The following is a 26,982-nucleotide window of genomic DNA, read 5'->3' as shown; positions in this document are numbered from 1 at the left end:
CAACTTAAACATATATTCTAATTGCAGGAATAGGCAATTACATCGACAGGGACCAATCCTCCTTTATGAAAAAGAAGGATGGTGGTAATTAGACCCTCTGCTGTGACACCACAGTACTTACTGTTAAATGGAATAACGAGGCAGCATTAATATTTAAATTGCACTCGACAGAGTAATTTGTTGGCCTGTGACAAGCACTGAGACTCGGATGGGCCTCTAGCCTGTGAATCTGATTAAATGTTATTTGGTTTTCTCTCTGACAGTCGCTTAATTTTGAACACATCTTGATTGGCAGTGGTGAATGCATCTGAAATAAGATTGTGCTTGAGCTTAAATCCATGTTATTGAGCCCAGAACAGGCTTGTTATTGTGTGGGGATATTGAGTTACCGCATTACCTCAGCTGATTCCAGTCCCCATAACCAGAAATGGTCATCTCTGTGCAGATGTAAATATTTAATACTATAAAGTGATTTCAACCTGAATTTGGAACAACAAATTAGAGCTCATTAACATGCCAACAAAACAGACAGAAGAGAATCTGCAAATGCTGGAAAGCTAAGCAAAACACACAAAAAGCTAGAGGAACTCAGAAGATCAAGTGGTATCCTTGGAGGGAAATAAACTGTACACTTTGGACAGAGACTCTTTATCAGAACTGCCTTCATGAAGGGTCTTGGCATGAAATGTCCAGTGTTTATTTCCCTCTACAAATGACGCCTGACTTGCAGAGTTCTCCAGCATTTTGTGTGTGTTGTTTGTTGATGGTCCTGTCACATTGTCTTTCATTGCTGTCTTACAAATACATGACTGACAACTGAAAGAATTTGATGAACCTGGTGTTTTTGCTTTCTTCTCTTTTTCTGCCTCAACCATCACCAACACCCCACCCCACAGGTCCTATTCAGCATGTGCACCTGGCTCTGCCGTACATTGCCATCACCAACCAAGAGGTGAATTTGACAGCCATAGTATTGCCCAGTACAACGGGCCCTCTCACTTATTTCTGGTGGATTGAAAACAGGACTGAGGTGAGTGGATGGTGATTGTATGTGTACCATTTGTCTATTGCTGCCACATGTACAGAGAAACAGTGAAAAACTTGCCTTGCATCCTGCCCATAATGATCAAATTATCACACATTGCATAGAGCTAGAATAAGGTGGAACAATAACAATGCAGATTAAAGTGTCAGAGCTACTGAAAAGTGTAGAGCAGGTAAACATTAAAGTGCAAGTTCATAAAAGGTTTATTGCAAAGCCAATATCGTACAAGAGGTCTGTTCAAGTGGTATAGAAGCTGTCTTTGAGTCTGGTATCTTGCATCTTCTGCCCAATGGGAGAGGGGAGAAAAGGAAATGTCTGGGGTGGGTGCTGTCTATGATGATGCCGACTACTTACTGAGGCAGCTAGAACTATAGACAGAGTCCATAGAGGGGAGACTGGTTCCTGTGATGTGCTGATCTGCGCCCACAACTCTCTGCAGTTTCCTGTGATCAGGTGCAGAGGAATTGTCATACCAAGCCATTATGCATCCGGAAAGAATGCTTTCTAAATTCTAAGTTCTAAAAACATAGAAACATAGAAACATAGAAAATAGGTGCAGGAGTAGGCCATTCGGCCCTTCGAGCCTGCACCGCCATTTATTATGATCATGGCTGATCATCCAACTCAGAACCCAGCCTTCCCTCCATACCCCCTGACCCCTGTAGCCACAAGGGCCATATCTAACTTCCTTTTAAACATAGCTAATGAACTGGCCTCAACAGTTTGCTGTGGCAGAGAATTCCACAGATTCATCACTCTCTGTGTGAAGAAGTTTTTCCTAATCTCAGTCCTAAAAGGCTTCCCCTCTATCCTCAAACTGTGACCCCTCGTTCTGGACCTCCCCAACATCGGGAACAATCTTCCCGCATCTAGCCTGTCCAATCCCTTTAGGATCTTATACGTTTCAATCAGATCCCCCCTCAATCTTCTAAATTCCAACGAGTACAAGCCCAGTTCATCCAGTCTTTCTTCATATGAAAGACCTGCCATCCCAGGAATCAATCTGGTGAACCTTCTTTGTACTCCCTCTATGGCAAAGATGTCTTTCCTCAGATTAGGGGACCAAAACTGCACACAATACTCCAGGTGTGGTCTCACCAAGGCCTTGTACAACTGCAGTAGTACCTCCCTGCTCCTGTACTCGAATCCTGTCGCTATAAATGCCAGCATACCGTTCGCCTTTTTCACCGCCTGCTGTACCTGCATGCCCACTTTCAATGACTGGTGTATAATGACATCCAGGTCTCGTTGCACCTCCCCTTTTCCTAATCGGCCACCATTCAGATAATAATCTGTTTTCCTATTTTTGCCACCAAAGTGGATAACTTCACATTTATCCACATTAAATTGCATCTGCCATGAGTTTGCCCACTCACCCAACCTATCCAAGTCACCCTGCATCCTCTTAGCATCCTCCTCACTGCTAACACTGCCACCCAGCTTCGTGTCATCCGCAAACTTGGAGATGCTGCATTTAATTCCCTCATCCAAGTCAGGTAGACTCTTGAGGAAGTAGAGGTATATGAAACATCATTGTTGTTGAACCAGAAGCTTCAACACCAGAGAAAAGTCAACCAACCAGTTTAGCTACAATATTAAGAGTTGGCATCCAAACTTACCAGAACTGCTGGTAACACTGAACAACAATTTTTTTTCAAAGGTGTTGTTTCCTTGGAATTTTTTAAAATTTCCAAATAGACCATGATGCTAAACACAAATATAATTTCAGACTACTTGTATCACGAAAGAATTTGGAGAAACAAGAAATTAACTTTTATTGAATATAATGCATTTAATTGCACAATGGTGCTGATGCTTTGCAATAGTTCAACTAAGCTAAAAATGTTTTGGTGACTATTTTCAAGTGTATTCAGTGTCTGAGGCTTCTTGCTTAAGTGTCCAACAATAATCAGCCAGCATTGATGGATTCGAGTTGCCCTGATATTGTTTCTCCATAACTGCCATGTCCTGGTGAAATCTTTCGCCAAGTTCATCGTTGATAGCACCAAGATTTGCAGAGAATAAGTCTAAATGGGAATGCAGAAAATGAATCTTTAGTGACATGCTGCTTTTTATGATTTTGAATGCTTGAAGCATGTCATCAACCAGCTGCATGTAGTACGGGGCTCAGTAGTTGCCAAGAAAATTTTCAGTAACATCCTTGAATGCCTTCCATGTGATTTTCTCCTGTCCCACTAGAAGCTCTTCAAATTGCCTGTCATTGATGATGTGTTTGATTTGTGGGCCAACAAAAATGCCTTCCTTAATCGTGGTTTCAGTTATTCTGATTTAAGTTATGAATTGAAGTAACAACTATAGGCAATTTTTCAAAAAAATGGTGCCTGATAGGGCAATTTCATGATCAGCAGCTCCAAATTTATAAGATACACCAGAAGTATTCAGGAAGCAAAATCTTTGTTGTTCAGTGTAATCCAAGGAGTTCCCTATTTCAATGGGCTTAAGGTGGAGAAATCCAAACAGAGTTAGCAGTGCAGTAATTTTAGTCACTAAGTTTTGAGGAATAAGATTGACAAATAGTTGCCTAAAAAAGATTTTATTTTCAGTAAAGGTGCTGCACCTGGGAACAGTTCTAAATGCCACACCTCTAAAAGAATGCATTCCAAAAAGTAATGGATTGGTCCAGTCCATCACTGCTTTCATACGCCAGCGCTCTTTATAGAGGTACTCAGTGGTGGCGGGGTAGAGCCCTCCCCACCACTAAGTACCTCTATACAGAGCGCTGGCGTATGAAAGCAGCATCCATCATCAACAACCCCTGCCAGCCAGGCCATGTTCTCTTCTTGCTGCCATCAGGAAGAAGGTACAAGAGCCCCAGGACCCACACTACCAGGTTTACCCCGCAATTGTCAGGCTTTTGAACCATAGGGTTAATGTCACTCGCCCCATTACTGAATTGTACCCTCAATCTATGGAGTCACTTTCAAGGACTCTTCATCACATGCTCTTGTTATTTATTTGGTTCCACTCCAGTTCTGTGGGTTCCGATGTACCTGGTGACCCTCAAACCCTGCCATGGGGAGGTCACAATGAGCTTGACAGAGAGGGTGAATAGGGATGGTAGTTTAAGAGTGTGGTATACAGTCCACGTAGGGTTTCTGAGTTTCGGCAAATGGACCCATGGTTCTTGATGTCTTTCCCAATTCCCCTCCAACTTGAGCAACGATGGGCAAGAAATCAGTAGTTGAAACTAGAGCATGCTATTTATTTATTTACTTTAGCACAGCAACAGGCTCTTCTGACCCAATGCCCAGTTACACCTATGGGACCAATTAATCCACCAACCTGTACATTTTTGGAAAGTGGGAGGAACCAGAGCACCCAGACGTGGTCATGGGGAGAACACACCAACTCATTACAGACAGTGTTAGGCAATGGAACCAGGGTTGCTGACACTCTGATGTGTTATGCTAACCACTGCACAGCCATGCTGACCCTAAAACATTAAACATTCAGATCCAGGGTTTCAGGAAGGAAGGAAGGCAGAAATTTGGCATTCTCTTCCACAAACAGATCAATTAACAGTTTCATCTCTGAGGTGGAATTCTTTTAATCATGCATTTTAAGAGAAAAGTGAAAAAGACTGTGTGTAGGTAGACAATGGATCAGTTATAATCTCACTAAACTCTGGAACAAACTTAAGGGGTTAAAATAGTCACTTTGTGTTCCTTTCGACTTCAGTGTCTCTTTACTTGTCATCTATGCAGCCCATCATCACCCTGGAGGAAAAAGCTTCTGTCAGGTTCTTCAAAGAAGGAATAAACAGCATCACCGTGCAAGTATCTGCTGGCAATGCGATTCTCCAGGATGTAAAGAGTATAGCTATATTTGGTGAGAAAAACACATTCAAATATGAGTAATGTTATAGAGAAGATGCTATCTCAGTAAAGAAATTCCTCATCAATTTGCTTAAACCAAAAATTCTCTCACTTTTATGGAGATTTATTTAGAATATAACAAAATAATTCATGAGCATGCAAACCATCCTATATGACCATGGTTGATCTGTCCCCAGCTCAGCTCCTTCTCTGTGTCAGGTCCCAATAGCTCGCAGTTCCTTAATCTTCCGAAAATAATTATCAACTTCCACTTTTAAATATTTATTATGATCTGGGCTCCATAAGTCTCTGGGATGGGCAATTCTAGAGATTTTGTACTCTTCGTAAGAAGAAAATTTTGAGTATCCTGGTTTTAAATGAAATACGTACATGTATTTTGAAACTATCATCATCATCACCAGGTGCCGTGCCCAGTTTGAGCTTTGACTGCCATGGCCCACACACTCCTGTTTCGGGTCAAGTGGATCAATTCATTGATATTCATTTCCAGTTCTCTGGCTGCTGTCTCCATCATCATTTGTCTTTGTCTTCCTCTTGCTTTCTTCCCTTCAATCTTTCCCATAATTACCGTGCATTCTAACTCCTCTTTCTTAATCACATGTCCAAAGAAGTTATATTGCCTTTTTATGATCTCATAAATTATTTCTCTTTTTGTGTTTGCTCTGTTCCTGACATTCTCGTTAGATATTCGTTTCGTCCATGATATTCTTTGCATCCTCCTCAAAAACCACATCTCTACAGCTTCAGTTAGTTTCCTCATGTTACTAGATATTGTTCAACATTCTGAGCCATATAACATAACTGGATAAACGCAACATTTCAGTACTCTGAGGGGGGTTGTCATGCCTAGTTTAGTATTGGTCAGTATACTCTTCATGCTTGTAAAGGTGTCTTTTGCCATCCCTATTCTTCTTTTGATGTCCAAGTCGCACCTGCCATCTGATGTCACCCAGCTTCCTAAGTAGCAAAAGTTCTGAACTTGTTTTATGTCTTCCCCGTTTATTCTCAGCCTGCAGATAGGATTCTCCTTCTTTTTGGATATCACCATACATTCTGTCTTTTTGCAATTGATAGATAGACCCATTTTTGCATTTTCTTCAACAACTATATCAATTAAGTTTTGTAGTTCTTCCTCCATACTTGCAATTAACATGATGTCATCTACATATCTGAAATTATTGATACTTTCACCACCAACTTTGATTCCAAATTGTCTCTTATTTTTTGTAATATTGTTTGACTGTACACATTAAATAAATCAGGGGAGAAAACAGACCCTTGTCTAACGCCTCTCTTAATTTTCGTAAGGTGACTCACTTCTCCATCTATTCTTACAGCGGCAGTTTGTTCCCAGTACAGATTTCTGATTAGGCGGAGGTCTTTCGTATCTAGATCTAGGGTTTTCTGTGATATTTCAAATAACTTATTGTGCTTCACTTTATCAAATGCTTTTGTGTAGTCAATAAAACAAACAAATATTTTTGCACTTGAATATTTCATTCTGATAGTATCCTTAACATCAATATTGCATTTCTTGTACCTTTGTCTTTCACAAAACCACATTGTTCTTTACCTATTTCAGCTTGTATCTTACTTTTAGCTCTTGTCATCAAAATTCTTAGAAGTACCTTGGTGATATGACTCATTAAACTTATGGTCCTATGTAATTCACATTCTATTGCTCCAGGTTTCTTAGGAAGAATGATAAATACTGATTTTTTCATCTCTTCTGGTATTATTGCAGTCTCATAAATGTCATTGATTAAATCAATAAGTTTTTCAATTCCATAATCTTGAAACTATACCCGAGTGATCAAGATGCCCTCACTACTGAGAACATCTCAACATTTGACCTTAAAATCGGGAGACATGGGAGCAGAATTACATGATTCAGCCCACTGAGTCTTCTCCACTACTCAATTCTGGCTGACTTCCCTCTTGTGCCCTCTTAGGATCTTGTATATTTCAATAAGATCGCCCCTTTTCCAAACTTGAAACAATTTGAAGAATCTATACTAGATGTCAATGCTGAGGAGTTTTGCACACACTCTCCCATCTGTGTACAGCAGATATCCACCACCTCTCTGCAGTTGGAGGGATAGCATTGGCCACAGTGGACATTCTGTTGGAGAGGTTGGAAAGTGTGCTGAGTTTTCACTGGTTAGCATAAAGCCAGCACAGGTGGGAATTATGCTCAGCATGAGGTACTGCCCTGGATATCAGAGCCTTTCAGGGTTATTTCCGTCATGTGTCCTTCTTCATTCAGATGAACATAGCAACCAAGGTGAATACCACATCAGATGGATGGAAGGATGTCCCACTCTGTCACATGTGTACCAGCAATCCCATCACTTCTATGTCAGACTTTCAGTCCTTGTCTGAGATTTGCTTTATTTGTTACATGTACATCAAAACATTGAAACATACAGTGAAATGTGTTGCTCTGCATGAAATCAGATCAGTGAAGATTGTGCTGGGGGCAGCCTGCAAGTGTTGCCATGTTTTCAGTGCCAACATAGCATGTCCAAAACCTATTACCCTTAATCTGTTCACCTTTGGAACACAGGAGGAAACCCATGTGGTCATGAGAAGAGTGTAGAAACTCTTTACAGTGGCAGGAATTGAACCTTGATAGGTCATTGCTGGTGCAGTAAGAAGATTGTGTTAACCACTACATGACCATACACCTAAAAGACAACTCCACAATGGTAGCCAAACTCTGTCGGTAACCATTCCTCTGCCGGAACTCCAAAATTTCCTGCCCACCTTTCCTCTTTTGCTTTAAGACCCTCCTCAAACCAACCCTTTTTAAACAAACTCAGACCCTCCTTCAGTTGCTGTCCAGCTCTCTGAGCGAGCAATTAGCTAACACAGCTGGGGATATTTTCCCATACTAAAGGTGCTGTGCAAATGCCACGTTGGAAGATAAATTGACATTGAAGTTCTGCAAGCCATGAAGTGTAAAACAAAGTCACCTAGATAGATAGAAGAGATTCTGCAATTGCCAGAAATCCAGAATAACACACACAAATGCTTTAGGGACTCAGCATGTCAGGCAGCATCTATGGAAATAAATAAATAGTCGACATTTTGAGCCAAGACCCTTCATCAGAACAGGAAAGAAAGGGCGTAGGAGGCTTCTCTCCCAAATCACCATCAGGGTGAGACTACAAGTCCATCACCACCAGGACTACATGTCATTTCCGAAGCTACTTCGCTGTAGCTATCCAGCTTCCTAACAAAGCTCACTCATGTAATACCCTGACTGTTCCTGCACAACTTCCATTAAATGGTATTTCTGCTGTCCTTGTTCTGTTGATAATTATTTAGTCTGTTCATATGTTCACGTTTATTTGAGTTTGATTATTAACATGTGACCACTCTGCTGCTTATAGATTGCTCGCGGCTGTTCTCACTATTGTCTTGTAAATTGTTGGTTGCTATTGTGTTGTCTGTTATGGTATTGTCCTGTGCTTTATGCTTGGCACCGAACCACAATCAATACCCGGTATGTTTCTCATACCGGCAACAAAGTGATTCTGATCCTAATTCTGACCTGATGAGCTCCTTCAGCATTTGTGTGTGTTTATCTAGACAGCTAGAACAGGATTTTGAATGGAATTATAGAAGTCGTTGTGTAACATAACCAAATGAACTAATGCTGGTATGAAATGCCATTCTGGTAAGAATCTGACTAAAATGTGATATTTGAATCCAGGATCCTTTTATCAATGTTCTTACATATCCATCCTGCAGATTCCTACCGCTCATTGCTACTGTCATTTACACCGAACTTGGAAGATCACAACCCAAATATTCCTGAGTGGAGGCAGGATCTGAGCAGGCTTGTCAAAAGAACTCTCGGAGAAGTAAGTAAGAGAAGTATCAAGTAAGACCATGCACCATGGCCTGCAGGGAACAGAACTCCACAGCTCTGAACTCATAGTAACTTTGACAGAAATGTAATGTAAACTCTCCTCAGTCGAATTCTTGGGAAATAACTCTTACCAACACAGGAAATGTTAGCAGCTTGCTTAACCTACTTCCTCCTTCTAAGACCTGGTTTGCCATGGTGCCAGAGTGGTAAATATTAGGGTATGGGACTCTCTTCAGTCATATATCAGGAATAATATCAAAGGAAACTACGCTGACCTACCTCAACCCAATGTCTTTTGACCATCACTGTCAGTACTGATATAATTCACCATTGCTTGGCACAGCGCAGCTGTCATTAAAATCTGAAAGGCTGGCTGGTGTCGGAAGTGGAAACATCACAGTTAGAGATGTTCTTCTGGTGTCAGACAGCCCTAATATTGTCAGTCCAAAACTAGAGTGTTATAAATAATATATAAATCCCGTTATAAATTCAGGAGAAATTTCTTCACCGAGAGCAGTGTTGAAACACAGAAGCTGCTACAGCTACCAAAAGGAATATGAACAGAAAATGCTGGACTCGGTATTTAAAAAGTTCCCAGACAAGTGCCTGGATTGACGAAGCGTAGAAGGCAATGCACCCAACACGGATAAATGGGATGGTGTAGGCAGAAATAATGAGTGCCATGGAAATGGTGGGCAAAATAATCTGTTTTTGCGCTGCCTAACTGTATGACTCTGAGTCCTAATGGAAGCACTCCTTGCCTTTGTTATGACAGCAGCCTTAAATGTCCCATGCAAAGTATTCTTTGTAAGTGAATGTGTAAATTCATTCTGCAGACATCACAAGGTGTTAAGCATATGTTCCAGCAACTCAGTGAAGTAAAGAGGTGGTCTCCAAAAGAAACGATTGAGTGAGGAGGTGCATTGTAAAATGATATTTCTGAGAGAGATATGTCAGTGCTAACCTCATCCTGTTCAGGAAGGCTACACAGTCTTAAGGCTACAGTCTTAACAAAAATTATCTTTAATCCATGCATTAAGAGATTTGAACATAATCTCTCGGACACCAGTAAAAGGCATCAAGGGCACACCCCGCTCTGAACTGTTAATGGATCAGAAACTACAGTGATTTCTCTCTGAGTCAGGAAATTAAATGGTTCAAATGGTTCCATTTACTATCAGATAATGTATACAGTATGCAACCTGAAATACTTGTCTTGGCAGACATCCACAAAAAAACCAAAGAACCCCAAAAGAATGATGACAGAAAAGCGATAGAACCCCAAAGCCTTCCTCACCTGTTTCAGCAAAAGAGCATCAGTGCCCACCACCCATCGAGCAATAACAAAGCACCCAAACAGAGACCATGAAATGCAGTCAAAAAAAACTATTGTTTATCTGACAGTTCGACATGCCACAGGCTCTCCCTCTCACTAACAAGGCATCGAGAGATATCACCCATTTTTCACAGCAAAAGGGGAGACTGACAGTCACTGTTACGGTGTTACAGTCTGCCACACCAACCTGAGAATCAGCAGCAAGCTCTCTCCCGCCCCGCCATCGAGAGAAAGAGAGTGTGGGACTGCTCGACCACAGAGACCTCCATCCACACATCTGCCACAGCAAAATCTTGATGTTCCTTCTCCTGCGATGCCTCAGTCAGTAACACTGGCCTGGAATCAGTCATCCACAGGGCTGCTCCCCGGGGGCACCATCATCCAAGCTGTGCTTGGAGAATGACGGAAAACGGTCGGCCAGTGAACTCCAGGAATGGGAACTCATCCACTCTTTTTGCAGATGAGCTTGAAGAGGCAATCACTTGGCATCATCTTAACTCCTAGTGTAGCACTCTAACAGATAACTACAGAGTGCGACTCTCTTAGAGGTGTGATAGTTTGCATTAATTTTTTTTCAAAAATGAGTAAGTTTTTTGCTATTTCAATTATTCTAATCTAGTCTAACTGACATAACTACTGTGTCTCACTTGACCATGACTAGTGTAGTAAAAATAACCAGCTCTTTCTCCTATACATGAAACTAATTATCCCAGGTTTCTTCGGGAGCTTATATATGTTCAAGATTTCTTCATAAAGACTGAAAATTGGTTTAGTTATCTAATTATCATTTGGAAATATTCATTTCTTCACTATCCCCAGCTGTTGTAATATTGGAGCTTCTTGGCCTGTTTCAAAGGGTCTTAGGACTCAATGACAAGGGTGGGCCAGACAAGGTGGGCATGACCAATTCACTTCTTGGAGCTGTTGACTTGATTAAACCAGCCAACTGCCCTCAAGCTTATTTTGTCTCTTGGAATTATAATGTTCTAATTTATCCTGACCAATATTTACTACTCATTTGACATTTCAGAAGCTATGTTTTGTGATCACTGTTGCATTGTTGTTTGTAGGAGCTGGTTATATACAACTTGGCATTACAACTCTTCGAATTACTTCACTGGTAAATCACATTAGCAAGTAAAAGATGCAACAAATATCCAAGATCATGCCAGATACTTTTTTAAATACCAAAAACAAAGACTTGATTCTTTATTTTGGACCAATAACCCAGAATCTGAAAGACTCATCAAAGATCTTCATACTTCCAAGTAACTCAAGGAATGCTCTTTTCCTGGCTTTAAGTATATCTTGACCCCAGAAGACCTATCTGATTTATTAGATAATGCTGCATTATTATTTGATTTCCCTAATTAGGTATTTTTAATGCTGGTAAACTTAAGCTATAAATATTACTTCTAAAAAAGTTTTCTAGAGAAAATATTTCCAAGCAAAGCCTCTTCTCTGGTAGTCTCTGGTCTAAATAGATCTCCCAAAACAAGACCAAACAAACTGTTTCAACTCCTCTCTCACAATTTGCTCCCTTCATTTGCCGAACTTCAGACCAATTTGCTATACCACATTAATCTTTGCACCCAGTGCCACTGAGGTCAGCCTGGTGGGTTGTACTTCTTTCTACCTTCAGGTCACTGGGCTAGAGAAATGGTCTAGCTGGATTGCTCCTGTATTGAACCAGCACTGACTCAATTGCTTCTTTCCATACAGTAACCCCTCTGTGAAGTAATTTTAATGGATCATCACGGTACAGAGGTTCACTCCTTCTGGAAGGACTGAGCTAACAAAATATACAAATATTTCTGCGGCAACAAGTAAAATGCTGGAGGAAATCAGCAAGTCAGGCAGCATCTGTGAAGGGAATGGACAGTCAACATTTTAGCTCAAGACCCTTTACCTGGATTAAACATTAACTGTCCATGTCCCTCCATGGAGCTTCCTGCCGAGCTGGAGAAAAGAATTTAATGTTTGTGTGCAAGACCTTCATCTGGATATCTCAACCAAAAATGTTGACAGTCCCTTAGTACTTCTCTCTCCATGGATGCTGCCTGATCCTTGAATTCCTGTGGGACCTCTTATATTGCTCTATATTCCAGCATCTGCATTTTCTTGCTTTTTCATGTATGCATTTCTGTGGCTCTGTGCTTCTGCAGAATTTGAGATTAGTAGATGCGTTTGGGAAGCAAATTCTAAAAAATAAGGATAGAAAAAAAAGTTAAAAGGTGTCCTAGGATTTTGAAAACATAATGAAGTGCGGCTGTGTATTCTGTAGGTCACGGCGTTACCAGAGCAACGGATGTTGCTAGCCATCCTCCCAGGGTTGCCAACAGCAGCAGAACTTTATATCCTCCCACATCGAGACTCAGCCGAAGAGAGGTTAAGCAGCATGAGTTTAGATCAGGTGAGTCACCATTCACTGGATATATTTTCGACTTTTCGCTGATCACCTACCAAGTAACAGCAGAAAAACATTCCAGTCATATCTCATATCACGATAGAAGCAAATTATTTAGCCCATCGTGAATATGCTGGCTATGACTTAGTTCCCTGCAAGCATTTTTGTACACGTACTCATTAACAGGCCCCACTAATACATTATAGGGATTTTATACCAGCCAATTAAACTAACAACCAGCACACCTTTGGGATATAGGAGGCATCTAGAATATCCAAAAGAACTCCACATGGATGCAGGTAGAATGTGCAAACTCCACACAGACAGCTCTAGAGGTGACAATCAAACCTGGGTTGCTAAAGCTGTGAGAGAGCTGCACTACCTGTTGCCCAAAAGGTGGCTATGGGGTTTAAAAGCCAACAATTGCCTATCACTCTGGAATTGTTTTCATCTCAGTGTTGTCTGGCTTCAGGTGCTGATGTGAATCGAGACTGCACTTAACAAGTTCACATTCAGTGGTGTCACACTCCCTTTCCAATTTCCACTAATGGACAACCCTGAACAAGGGGGCACAGAGGAAAAGTTAACAGATAAATATCTTGGATAGAGCACAAACTGAGGGAGAATACTGCACCTTCCTTTAGTCCCCAGAATGACTACATGGCCTACACTTTCTGTTAAATTTTGGATCAGCATTGGGAATTTGATGCATAGGGAGGTTTCCAAGTTCAAGTTTAAGTTTATTGTCATTTAGCAATATACATGTATAGAGCTAAACAAAACAACATTTCTATGGGACCAAGGTGCAAAACACAGTTCATATATCACACACAGGACATAAAATAACATTAACAAATAATAAACGATTTGTAGATGTACAGTTTGAGTTGACATGAAGTACATATAGTTAAATCTACAACAGTATAGTGCCACTGGCCCTGTCATAAACAATGTGTGCAGGGTGGTCATAGTGTGTTCAGAAGTCTCACAGCCTGGGGGAAGATGCAGTTACACAGCTTAACAGTCCTCCTTCTTACACTGTGTTATCTTCTGCCTGACCATCAGAGGTCAAGGACATTGAGGGACAAGTGGGAGGGGTCTTTGACAATGCTGAGGACTCTGCAAATACAGCACTTCTGGTGTGTGCCCCGGATGGGGGAGGGGGGAAGAGACCTCGATGATTGTCTCAGCATTCCTCACAAGCACCAGGCTGAAATTGGAACCAAATCTCTGCTAAGGTTTAATACTCTACACCTGACTCCTCTTCCACCTGAACAAAATGTCCCAAATACTAAAACAAGTTCATGGGTTCATAAAACCCTAAGACATAGGAGCAGAATTAGGTCATTTGGCTCATTGAATTTCCTTCTCCATTCAATCATGGCTGATTCATTTTCCCTCTCAACTCCACTCTCTTCCCTTTTCCCTGTAACCTTTAATGTTCTTACTAATCCAAGAACCTATCAATCTCAACTTGAGATATACCCAATGACTTGGCCTCTATAGCTGTCGGTGGCAATAAATTCCACAGATTCACCATTCTATGGCTGAAGAAGTTCCTACTTATCTGTTTTCTAAAGGGATGTCCTTCTCTTCTGAGGCTATGCCGTCTTGTCCTAGACTCTATCTCTATCCTCTCCACTATAGGAAATACCCTCTCCACATCACTGTGTCTAGGCTTTTCAATATTCGATAGGTTTAAATGAGATTCCCCTTGTTTTTCTAAACTCCAGTGAGAACAGACCCAAAGCCATCAAAAGGTCCTCATTATTAACCCTTTCATTCCCAAGACCATTATAAACCTCCTCTGACCTCCTCTAATATTAGCACATCCTTTCTTAGACATGGGGCCCAAACCTGCTCACAATACTCCAAATATGGTCTGACTAATGCCTTATAATGTTGCAGCAATACATCCGTGCTTTTTATATTGATTTGAGACAAATGAGGTACATCTAGTGGCACAAGTTGGCATTGAGCAAATGGGGGTAAATTTTCTTAGATTAATAGAACACTGTGGTAGCACTACCCTGCAGATATTCTGTTGCATAGAATTTTAGTGTTGACTCTATTCTATCCCATAATTCCCAGAGACTCTCACCTCATGAGTATTTTTATGTGCCATATCATGATATGACTCAGAATGAATGAAAAATATTAGTTTTTCTATTTCTTCAAAACATCTTTCTATTATAACAAATATTAAGGTAAACTTGATGCATTTTAAACTTTTATCATTTTGTATCTCTTACATTCTTAAAGTTTTGTCAAAGTAGGGCATGGGGATATTGCATTGAAATTAGTTTTGAAATTAAAAGGTATCTCTTATTTTTTTTCATGTACAATTGACAATCCTCATACATGCCACTATATTAACAGTGTTTGGTAAGCCAGCAGATTTCTCAATGAGGAACCTGGGTGAAAATCAGACGCATCGTTGGGCATTAATATTGAAGGCACTTTGGCCTTGATATCCAACTACAATGTGTAAAAAGAAAAGAAGCAAATGCAAAAATGTTAGGGACATTGAAGATTCAATCACTTGCACCAGCACTCCAAATTCCTGCTGCAACTTTTCGGAAGAGAAGTTGGAAATTGCTCTTTCAGTCTTCTCTGGTAATGAATTCCCAAGTAATTCGCGCATTTCACCTGGCAATGTAGTAAAATTCCTTGTGAAATTTGATGATCTATCACAACCAGCAAGTTAAGGAGTTGGTTTCATTTGTCCAAATCCATTACCTATCAAAAGCAATGAACTATTTTGGTACTGAATTAATGAATGGTACAAGTTAATGTTCTTGACAGCACTGAGAGTATGTTAATCAGTTTTCTGCTGAAGGAATTTCACGTATGTTGCAGCTTATAATGAAGTGATTCATTAAATTTGCTCATGTTGAGCAGTATAAAGCAAAACTAGGATCATTGCTCACTGCTGCAAACACCAAGAACCAATGATAATGAGATTCATTGATTATATTTAATATAGTCGCCTCCAAATATAGTTTATCATAATAAGTATTCCCCATGTCTGCATAAAACTGCATAAACTTAGGCATTCATAATTAAATAGCCTACTTCATAAAGATACACTCAGTGGCCACTTTATTAGGTACACCTGTACTCCTGCTCATTAATACAAATATCTAATCAACCAATCATATGGCAGAAACTCAATGCATAAAAGCATGGCGATGTGGTTAAGAGGTTCAGTTGTTCAGACCAAACATCAGAATGGGGAAGAAATGTGATCCAAGTGACTTTGACCATGGAATGATGGTTGGTGCCATATGGGGTGGTTTGAGTATTTCAGAAACTGCTGATTTCCCGGGATTTTCACACACGATAATCTCCACAGTTTACAGAGAATGGTGCAAAAACTCCAGTGAGTGGCAGTACTGTGGGTGAAAATGACTTGTTAATGAGAGAGGTCAGAGGAGGATGGCCAGACTGGTTCAAGCTGACAGGAAGGCGACAGTAACTCAAATAACCACGTGTAATAATAGTGGTGGACAGAAGAGCATCTCTGAATACACAACATTCAAACCTTGAAGTGGATGGGCTACAACAGCAAAGACCACAAACATACCTAAATATCTAATAAAGTGGATACTGGGTGTAGCAGCTTTACTAGATCAACAAGATTCAGAAATATGCATCTTATTGCCTGAAAAGTTAATTTGCAGAGTTGTGGAGAAAGGTGACGTAGTTTTTTCATGGACCCAATGTATGCTCTGGATACCATTTTATTCAACACTGAATGCATCTCAATCTTTATCACTGTTGATTATGGCGAACTGACGTTCTGTAAAAATTAAATTTCCATTACTTTTCACTGATATTATTTTCTCATAGTTCCTAATGGTACAGGAGGAAGCCATATGGCTCATAGAATCCATGCTGACTCCGAACTCACCATCAGTTTAATTTATTTCCTGCCACCTATTCTCTCTCATCTACCAAAAAGCCTAAGCAAGCTGACTTCCCAATTCAGGGCAATAAAAGATGCGCACTTCAGTCCACCATCGAGCCTATGTATATTAAACCCAGCCGTTTGCATCATTTCCATATCATTCTATGCTCTGGTCTTCAAGTTCCTGCCAAGATGCCTCTACTATTACTGTTCGCAAATCCACCACCTCCTCTGGCATCTTCATTCCAGACACCCTCTACTCTGTGTGAAAATTTATTCCCTTGTATCCCCTTTCAACCCCCCTCTCTCTCACCTTAAGTAGTTTTAGAGACCACTGTCATGGGAAACAGACACTACCTAATCTATGCCTTCTGTAGTTTCAGATATCTCTATTAGGTAACTTCTCCAAGGAAAACACATCCAGGCTACACAATCTCATCCCTTCAAACTAGAAAACAACTTTGTGAATATCTTCTGTACCCTTTCTAGCTTAATCACATCCTTCTTAGTACTGAACTTGCCAGAACAAACTTGATGGGCTTAATGTGGCAGCAATTCTACAAATGTATGACTATGGATATCCTTGCAATCCATCTTGGCTGATGGAGAGTTTAATAATGTTTCTGAATGGTTCTGTGGACTGATCTCACAAACCCTGCTTCTACCTCAGATTTTAGACATGGTGATTAACACATTGAATCAGAATCGGATTCAATTTGAGATAAAGCCTGGCATTCGAGTCATCGTTTCCACTGCTCATCTCACATTAGGTAAGTGTGTTCATTACACAGTGTCCCGCTGAAGGCTGCATTCTGCTGTTTTACTGGTAATTGGTTTATTATAGTCATGAGTATTGAGATACAGTGAAAAACTTTGTCTTGCATGCTATCCAGCATGATCATTCCAAATATCAGTACGTCAAAATGGTGCATAATAAAAAACATTAGCAGAACGAAGTCTATTGTAATAACAGGAAAAGCATAGTGCAGGTAGGCAAATAAGCTGCAAGAACCTTGACAAGGGAGATTGAGAGATAAAGAAGTTATTTGTTGCTGAGGTCTTGATCTGATAAACCAGACTTCAAAAGTCCAAAATTTTTTATGTTATTCAGTACCTAATGGGATACATATCACTGCTGAGTTCTGAGTATGCTGTTGACTGTCATCCTAGTTAAAGTTATTGTTATTATTTGAAATGTGTCTTTTTCCTGGCATCTGTTTTCGTTTCTTCCTCATACATATCTTGGATGGTCAGAATCCTTTGTGGTGGATGCGGCCTTTTTGAGATGTCTGCAATGATGGGGAGTCTAGTGATAGCCATGATGGATTCATAATAGTTCAAATCCAACGTCATCTGTCAGGAATTTGAATGGCCTCTCCATAGAATGCATGTGTTTTTTCTGGATCCACCAGTTTCCTTCCCCAGTCCAAAGACGTACCGATTAGTAGGTTAATTGGTCATTGTAAATCATCCCATGATTAGGCTAGGGTTACGTCAGGGTTGCTAGGTGGTGCTGCTCTTAGGGCCAGAAGGACCTGTTCCACACTGTATCTCAATCAATAAATAAATAATTAGATAGATAAATAAACTTACCTCAATGAATTTGTCTGTCATTCTTCACAGGGGGAAAGCATCAAACTTATTAAATCTCCTATTATTACACATCATAAAGGATTTTTTTTTTGCTTTCACCTTTGCTCCATCTGTTTTGTCACTTCTCCTGATAAATCAGACAAAATGCAATGTTCAAAATATCCATCAAATGGACAATCCCACATTCTGGTGCATTTAATAAGCTTCTGCCAGATAAGAGCCCCAATTTCAGCCTTTTCACTTGCTTCAACATCCGATTGCTTGGTGAAATCTGGCGGAGCTAGGAAATTGAGACAGATTGGGGTTGAGCGACTTTAATGAATGATGAAGGAGACTCGAGAAACAGTGGTGGAAAGTCTGTTACAATAGGATTGACTTTAACCTTGTGGCTGACTGAGTATTTCCACCATGGCTTAATATATTTTCAAGTAGAAATTCACCTGTGGTCACTAGCAACGAAAGAGCACCATGTTACTGGCTGCATTCTTTCTTCCTGATACCACAAGTGAGGATATCACAAAGAACTGTAGATACTCATATCCATTCAGTGTGGAATTTGTGCTGCCTTAATTTCACCCAAATCCTCCCACTTGCATGCGCATTTGGACACTCCTACACTGCCCTGTGGAAATGCTTTATATATATATATATATAAAATCCAGTCTATTGCTACCAGCTGAAGCGTCGAGTTCTACTGCATTAACTTGGTATTGAGTGTTATAAACTATGCTTAATTTCAGGTGCCAATTTATTATTATTTCGTGGTAACTAAGAGGCAGCAGCATGATTTCTGTAATTACTACTGTTGTCCTAAATGTTTTGTCACAGAAAGGTTAATGTTCTTGTTGTAATTGAAATCTTTTCCTATGCAATGTATCAATGCGAACTGCTTTGAAAGGTCTGTAATGAGGCAGTAGCACATTATAGTAGCCTAGCGGTTAGCCTGACGCTATTACAGCTAGGGGCATCGGTGTTCAGAGTTCAATTCCAGCGTTATCCGTAAGGAGTTTGTATGTTCTCCCTCGGACTGCATGGGTTTCCTCCGGGTGCTCCTGTGTCCTCCCACAGTCCAAAGACATACTGGTTAGTTGGTTAATTAGTCGTTGTAAATTATCCCACCATTAGGCTAGGATGAAATCGATGGGCTGCTGGCATATGAGTCAAAGGGCCACAAGGGCCTATTCCACGCTGTATCTCTAAATGCATAAAATAATTGCTAAGTAATTGAGTGACTGATCAATATAATCATAGATAAAGTAGACAAACTGTATCTATTTCCCAGGTTTGAAATGTCTTACACCGGAGTGTATGTATTTAAGGTGAGAGGGTGGGAGGGGGAGAAGTTCAAAGGAGATGTACAAGGCAAGTCTTTTTACACAGAAAATGGGAGTGCCTGGGGAATGGTGGAAGCAGATACAAGAAGGACTTTTTAGAGTCTCTTAGATGGGCATCTGAGTATCCAGAGAATAAAGAGATATCGACCAGGATGAAGGGATTAGGTGTCATTAGCTTAATTAGTTCCACACAACCCTGTGGGCCAAAGGGCTGTTTCTATGTTGTACTGTGCTATGTTCTATCTCCCATTAGCTGCTTCGCCATTGGGGACCACAGCCTTTTTTAATCTTGGCAATTGTTATGGTGTGATTTTGTCAATCATTTCTTTAGGCACGGTGTCTAGCGGAGATGATCGAAAGTTGTGTGTGCATACCACTGAGTGGTACTTTAGGGTGGATGTTACTGTAATTTTCATTGGTGGTTGATAAGAGTGGTGAAAGGGTCTTTTACTGACACCTCCAGTTTGTTACAAGAAATGCAAGTCAAGTGATACGATTCTGAATCCCCAAAATGTAGCGGCTTGTGTAACGTTATTACAACACCAACCAGACTTGAATTCTCAACGCTCTGTGAGGAGTTTGTACATTCTCCCCGAGACCGTGTGTGATTCCTCTGGGTGCTCTGGTTTCCTCCCACATTCCAAAGACATCTGGGTTAGTAGGTTAATTGGTCACATTGGTGTTCCTGGGCAGCATAGGTTTACGAGAGGTGATTAATAAGTTCGTGGCTTAAGGTAGAAGGAGATGAGTTATTGACTTCAATCTTTCTGCATAATCACTCAAAGAGTTGAACTGCACGTGCATGTAACGAGAACTGTATAACTCATCTCCTTCTACCTTAGGCCACAAACGTATCAATCACCCCTGCTGTGGACCACTTTCTGAAGGTCCAAGACACCGACTTCTTCAAAGAAGGGATCCGTATGCTCCACAACTGCTGGACTAAGTGTGTAAATGTAGGAGGGGACTATGATGAAAAATAAATGTGCTAGGTTTTCTAAAATTGACTCCTTCTACCTTAGGGCATAAACTTGTCAATCACCCCTCGCTTTAGATGGAAGGGCCTGTTAGTTCATTTCTGCCTGTTTTGTTAAACTATAAATACACAGTTTGGTTGGATTCATCTTTTCCACCATCTCCCCACCCTGCCAGTACACCATGAGGGTGGCACGGTGATGCAGAGGTTAGTGCGGCTGCTTCACCACTCCAGCAGCTTGGGTTATGTTCTGACCTCTGTACGGTCCGGATGGAGTCTGTCCACAGTGACCATGTGGGTTCTCCCACATTCCCAATGTGTGGCTCATTGGTTACCTGGCAACTGTAATTGCCCATTGGTGCACGTAAGAGACAAAATAGAAGAAAGCAGTTGGTGGGCAAGTGAAGAAGAATAGATTGCAGGGCCCAAGTGAGGCAAAAGCCTCCTGTGTAGACCCAAAAGGAACTACAGATGCTGGAAGAGTGAGACAAAATCAGAATTAAATTGAAAAACTCAGCAGGTTAGATGGCATCTGTGGAAGTGAAAACACAGACTGCAGATATTAGAATCTAGGATGAAAACAAAATGCTTCAGGAACTCAGCAGGTCAGGCAGCATCTATGAGGAAGAGATTGTTCAGTATTCGGTATGGAGATAGTGGAGTCATCATGAAGTCTTTCCCAATATGCTCTCGTATGGCTTCATTGCAGGGGATGTGGCGTGCAAATGGTGGATGAATCTCCGGTTAACTTGTAGTTGTCTCAGCCAATCACAACCCCACAATACTGTTCCTCCTGTTTTTACACATACAAGCTCAATGTGGCTTGCTAGTTGCTGTATTTCACTGTCACGAACGTCATTCCCACAGGGGTTAGCTTTTCTCCAGTATAAGTTCTTAGTTGGATATCTGCAGGCTTCAGTTTAGGATCTTTGAAATGCCTCTCAAACTCATTTTGCAGAAAGACTGAAACAGCTGAACCAGAGTCCAATTCCATATTAATTAATTTGCCATTCACTTCTGGTGTAAGCCATATTGCTTGTCTCCTGTTAGTTCCCAAATTGTAAATCTCAGGGGTACCCAGTCCTGTTTCACTCTCGTCATTATCAGATTTGTCATCAATAGCATGCAGAGTTGTGTTCTTTTTGAAGCAGCAACTTGACTTTTTCTCTATTTCTCTTCACTGTGCAGACCATTTATTTTTGTCTGCCCAACATGCTCTTTTTAAAATGACGACTCTGCACATGCTGGCCTGTTTCTTTCAAATTCAACCTTCCTCACAGCTTCTTTTTTAGTTCAAACATCTCGCTCCACTTTAGCAGGTCAGTAGCCATGTTGGGTCTGTTTGAAAAATACCTTGTCACCAGTGTTATGTTTTGTAACTTCAAAACATTATATTTATTCAAATGAAGATGGAAGTTTGAAAAATAGGGGTAACTTCCAGTTCACTTCCTACAAGGCTAGCACGTATCATGTAGAATGACGACGTCTGCAGTTAATGTATTTTTACATAGAACCCATAACTAATTATTTAAATGAACAAGAATGCTTACTCAAACAAGATATTTACAAGATTACTCCAATACTAGTGAAATAATAAATACACAACAGCGACCATCGCGACCACCTCCAGTAGGTGAAGAGGTGTGGTAGCCCTCTGCAACTCCTGTAAGAATGTTTCATTGGCCTTGAGCTTGCAAGGTATCGCAGGGCATTGACACATCCCATTGTACTCTTCCCACTGTGCATGTTTAAGGTTATCATTTTCATTTCCATGTTTGGGTTGTGGAATCACCGTTCTCATCCACTGACAGTCGGCCTGAGCCATCACGCCTGCATCCTTGGTAAACTGTCTCAGTGTTCATAGGCTGGCTCCAGCTTTGAGGATGATCCTTCCCCATGTGTGGTGATGCTGTGGTGTTCCTGGAGAGAAGTCAGTTACTTCTCCACCCCCAACATCCTGCTCTTGTCAACCTGTACCCTCCATCTCAATGGGTTCAAGTGCACCAGACACTTTTATTGCTTGCAGACACCTAGAGATTGGAGGGTGACCATTCTTGTACTGCTCCCAGTCTCCCAGAGCTAAACAGAAGCCTGAGTGATATTTTGCTGTTGCCTTGGTTCCTTAAAGCCAAGTGGAGAACCACTGAGATTGCATTGTGTGAGAACTGCAGCAGGTTCTTGTTCTTGTTCAGGCAGGGGTTAATTCTCACTTTCAATCTTTTTTTCTTGAGTTAAAAGAATAAGGATAAATACAAACCAGAGGAGAGGTTATCTCAAATACATATTTCAATAATAGTACAAAGAAAGAAAGGAATATACACTGTCAAAATCATATATAGTATTAAGCTAATATAAAGAAAAAAAAGAACCACTTCTCCTCTTAACAGTTCATAGAAAAAAGAAGACTCAGAATTTCTGGCAGGAGTTAATTCTAGCAATAACCCACCTCACAAAACACTTCATCAAAGTAAAATGTGGTATTGACAATTGTGTCAGTATTGAAATGAATTCCTCTCATCTAAGAATCCTCTCACTTATCAAGATCTGTTTGCTGGCCTCCAAATAGAGTAATCAGAAAACCAATTGAACTGTTGTGTTCTGAGAAAGAACCTAGAATGGAATGCACAAATTGATTAATCATCTCAATTATCCTCATGCCCCATTCTTTCATCCCATATCAGTTTTACAAAATATCCAGCTTTACGTTTTTAAAAAGTGTCGAACTCTGTTCATTCATTGACCAGATAACCTTGTTTAGAATGTATCCCCATGGTTACCAGAGACATCCTGTCTCCCACCCTCACTGCACTTAACAAGCTGCTTTTGTTTCCTTTTCTTTACTGACAAAGGGGCTTCTACCTGAAACCTTAACTTGGTTTCTCTTCCTTCAGAAATGGCCTGACCTGCTGAGCTGTTTGAGCATTTTCTGTCTACATCATAGTTCTGTGTTCTTAATCTGTAAATTTAGAAATGGGTATCTACGGCAACTTTTTCAGTTAGAAGTGAGGAAATGTTGGCATTCATGTTCAATATGATTAAGTCAAATCCATTTTTTGTAGAACTCCAAACAAATATAGTCTTTGTTAAACGCCATTCTCCCTACATAAAGTGGGTGGCATCTCCAGATCTGAGGACAATTCTGTGAGAAGTCCAGTCACGAACAGAATGGACATCCATGTTTCTTGAGAAGTGTCCATGTTTGTTGCTTTCATCAGTTGGCCCAGATGCTGTTCAGGAAAGGATCTGCCATTCCCAATCGTTTTACACATCAGTTGTTTGCCAGTGTTTGTTTGTGTGTAGTTTTACACTGATTCTTTTGCATTCCTTTGTTCTACTGTGAATACATGCAAGAAAATGAATCTCAGGGTAACATATGCATACCTTGATAATACGAAGGGTGATTGATAAGTTTGTGGCCTATGGTAGAAGGAGTCAATTTGTAGAAAACCTAGCACATTTATTTTTCAACATAGTCCCCTCCTACATTTACACACTTAGTCCAGCAGTCATGGAGCATACAGATCCCTTCTTTGTAGAAGTCAGCATCTTGGACCTCCAGAAAGTGGTCCACATCAGGGGTGATTAATAAGATTGTGGCCTAAGGTAGAAGGAGATGTTATTAATTTCAAATTTTCTGCATAATCACTCGATGTGTTGAACTGCACATGCATGTAATGAGAGCTGTATAACTCATCTCCTTCTACATTAGGCCACGAACTTAACAATCACCCTTACTGTGGACCACTTTCTGGAGGTCCAAGACATTGACTTCTACAAAGAAGCGATCCGTATGCTCCACGACCGCTGGACTAAGTATGTAAATATAGGAGGGGACTATGTTGAAAAATAAATGAGCTAAGTTTTCTAAAATTGACTCTTTCTACCTTAGGCCACAAACTTATCAATCACCCCTGATAAATTTACTTTGAATTTTTATTTAATAGACAATAGACAATAGATGCAGGAGTAGGCCATTCGGCCCTTCGAGCCAACACCGCCATTCACTGTGATCATGGCTGATCATCCACAATCAGTATCCAGTTCCTGCCTTATCCCCATAACCTTTGATTCTGCTATCTTTAAGAGCTCTATCCATCTCTTTCTTGAAAGCATCCAGAGACTTGGCCTCCACAGCCTTCTGGGGCAGAGCATTCCATATATCCACCACTCCCTGGGTGAAAAAGTTTTTCCTTAACTCCGTTCTAAATGACCTACGCCTAATTCTTAAACTGTGGCCTTTGGTTCTGGACTCACCCATCAGCGGGAACATGCTTCCTGCCTGCAGCGTGTCCAATCCCTTCATAATCTTATATGTTTCAATCAGATCCCCTCTCAGCCTTCTAAACTCCAGAGTATACAAGCCCAGTCGCTCCAATCTTTCGACATATGACAGTCCCACCATCCCGGGAATTAACCTTGTGAACCTACGCTGCACTCCCTCAATAGTAAGAATGTCCTTCCTCAAATTTGGAGACCAATACTACACACAGTACTCCAGGTGTGGTCTCACCAGGGCCCTGTACAGCTGCAGAAGGACCTCTTTGCTCTTATACTCAAGTCCCCTTGTTATGAAGGCCAGCATGCCATTAGCTTTCTTCACTGCATGCTGTACTTGCATGCTTGCTTTCGGTGACTGATGTACAAGAACACCTAGATCTCGTTGTACTTACCCTTTTCCTAATGACTCCATTTAGATAATAATCTGCCTTCCTGTTCTTACCACCAAAGTGGATAACCTCACATTTATCCACATTAAACTGCATCTGCCCACTCACCCAACCTGTCCAAGTCACCCTGCATTCTCATAATATCCTCCTCACATTTCACACTGCCACCCAGCTTTGTGTCACCGTCAAATTTGCTAATGTTACTTTTAATTTCCTCATCTAAATCATTAATATATATTGTAAACAGCTGCGGTCCCAGCACTGAACCCTGCGGTACCCCACTGGTCACCACCTGCCATTCCGAAAGGGACCCGTTAATCGCTACTCTTTGTTTTCTGTCAGCCAGCCAATTTTCAATCCATATCGGTACTCTGCCCCCAATACCATGTGCCCTAATTTTGCCCACTAATCTCCTATGTGGGACTTTATCAAAGGCTTTCTGAAAGTCCATTGTCACATCCATTTTCTGTGGTGATCTTGGGTTTCTGTCTTCCTTCTTGCAGTTTCCTAATGTCCAGAAGAGACTTTCTGTGTTTTCATGCCAACAGTATTTGGAGTTCTAATCGTGTTAGATTCCAACAGGAATTTAAATCCATATTGTAACCAGAAGTTTTTCAAAAAATTTATTCATGAGGTATGGATGTTGGCAAGATCTGTACTTATTACCCATGAAACATTACCCATCAGTGAGCCGCCATTTATAATTAAAATAATTCTAGGATGGATTGAGAGATTGGAGAAAGGGAAGTAGTTTCCGTTAGCTGGAAAGACCAAATCTGTGAGGATATAGTCATAGGCTGAGGGTCATCCTTGAGGATTGAGAAGTGGAAGATTATCTTCAGTTAGAAGATTATGAATTTTCCATCTCAAAGAGCTGCAAAGATTTGGTTATAAGACCGTAAGGTATAGGAACATAATTTCACCCATCAATTCTTTTCTGGCATTTCATTGTGGCTGATCCATTTTCCCTCTCAACCCTAATCTCCTGCTTTCTTATCATGTCACTTGCTGACTAACCAAGTATCTATCAACTTCTGCATTAAATATACTTGAAGAATTAACCACCACAGCCAACTGATTCCACAGATTCACCAGTCTCTGGCTAAAGAAATTCCTCCTTATCTCCATTCTAAACGGATGCCCCTCATTCTGAGGCTGTGTTGTCTGGTCTTAGACTCCCCCACCACAAGAAACATCCTCTCCACATCCACTCTATCGAGTCCCTTCACTAGGTTTCAATGAGATCACCCCTCATTCTTCTGAATTCCAGTGAGTACAGGCCCAAAGTCATCAAATGCTCTTCAAATGACAAGCCATTCAAACCTGGAATTTAGCACATTCTTAGATAAACGACCCAAACCTGCTCACAGTATTCCAAATGATGCCACAACAATGCTTTATAAAGCCTCAACAATACATACTTTGCTTTTATATTCTAGTTCTCTTGAAATGAATGCTAACATCACATTTGTTTTCCTCACCACCAAATTAACCTTTAGGGGATCCTGCACAAGGATTCCCAAGTTCTGTTGCACCTCAGATTTTTGGATTTTATCTCCATTTAAAAATAATCTACTCCTTTATTTCTTCTACCAAAGTGCATGACCATAAACTTCCCGATACTTCATTCCATCTGCCACTTCTTTGCCCATTCTCCTATCCTGTCTAAATCCTTCTGTACCCTCTCTACTTCCTTAAAACTACCTGCTTATCCACCTATCTTTGTATAATCTGCAAACTTTGCCACAAAGCCTTCAATTCCATTACCCAAGTCTTTGATATATAAAGTAAAAAGAATCAGTCTCAACACAGATCCTGTGGAGCACCACTAGTCTCCTGTAGCCAACCCAGAAAAGGCTCCCTTAATTACCACTCTTTGCCTCTAGCCAATCAGCCACTGCTTTATCCTTGTCCTTAATACCATGGGCTCTTAAATTTTTAAACAGCCTCATGTGTAGCACTTGTCAAGGGCTTTCTGAA

The 26,982-nt window shown here is 40.7% G+C and overlaps 1 protein-coding gene across 1 annotated transcript in view; it reads left to right on the top strand.

The window, feature by feature from the left end:
* Nucleotides 1–26,982, top strand: part of LOC134358777 (VPS10 domain-containing receptor SorCS1-like) — a 1,326,002-nt gene that overhangs the window by 1,267,451 nt on the left and 31,569 nt on the right. Inside the window, exons 20-24 of the mRNA XM_063071254.1 lie at nt 897–1,030; nt 4,771–4,894; nt 8,659–8,771; nt 12,400–12,528; nt 17,103–17,202. Coding sequence (XP_062927324.1) covers nt 897–1,030; nt 4,771–4,894; nt 8,659–8,771; nt 12,400–12,528; nt 17,103–17,202 — 600 coding nt within the window. The remainder of the gene's footprint in view (nt 1–896; nt 1,031–4,770; nt 4,895–8,658; nt 8,772–12,399; nt 12,529–17,102; nt 17,203–26,982) is intronic.

Source organism: Mobula hypostoma, chromosome 19 (genome assembly GCF_963921235.1).
Source record: "Mobula hypostoma chromosome 19, sMobHyp1.1, whole genome shotgun sequence".
NCBI classification, from domain to species: domain Eukaryota; kingdom Metazoa; phylum Chordata; class Chondrichthyes; order Myliobatiformes; family Myliobatidae; genus Mobula; species Mobula hypostoma.
Note: the sequence above shows the minus strand (reverse complement) of the source record. Positions and strands in the feature narration are given on the sequence as shown.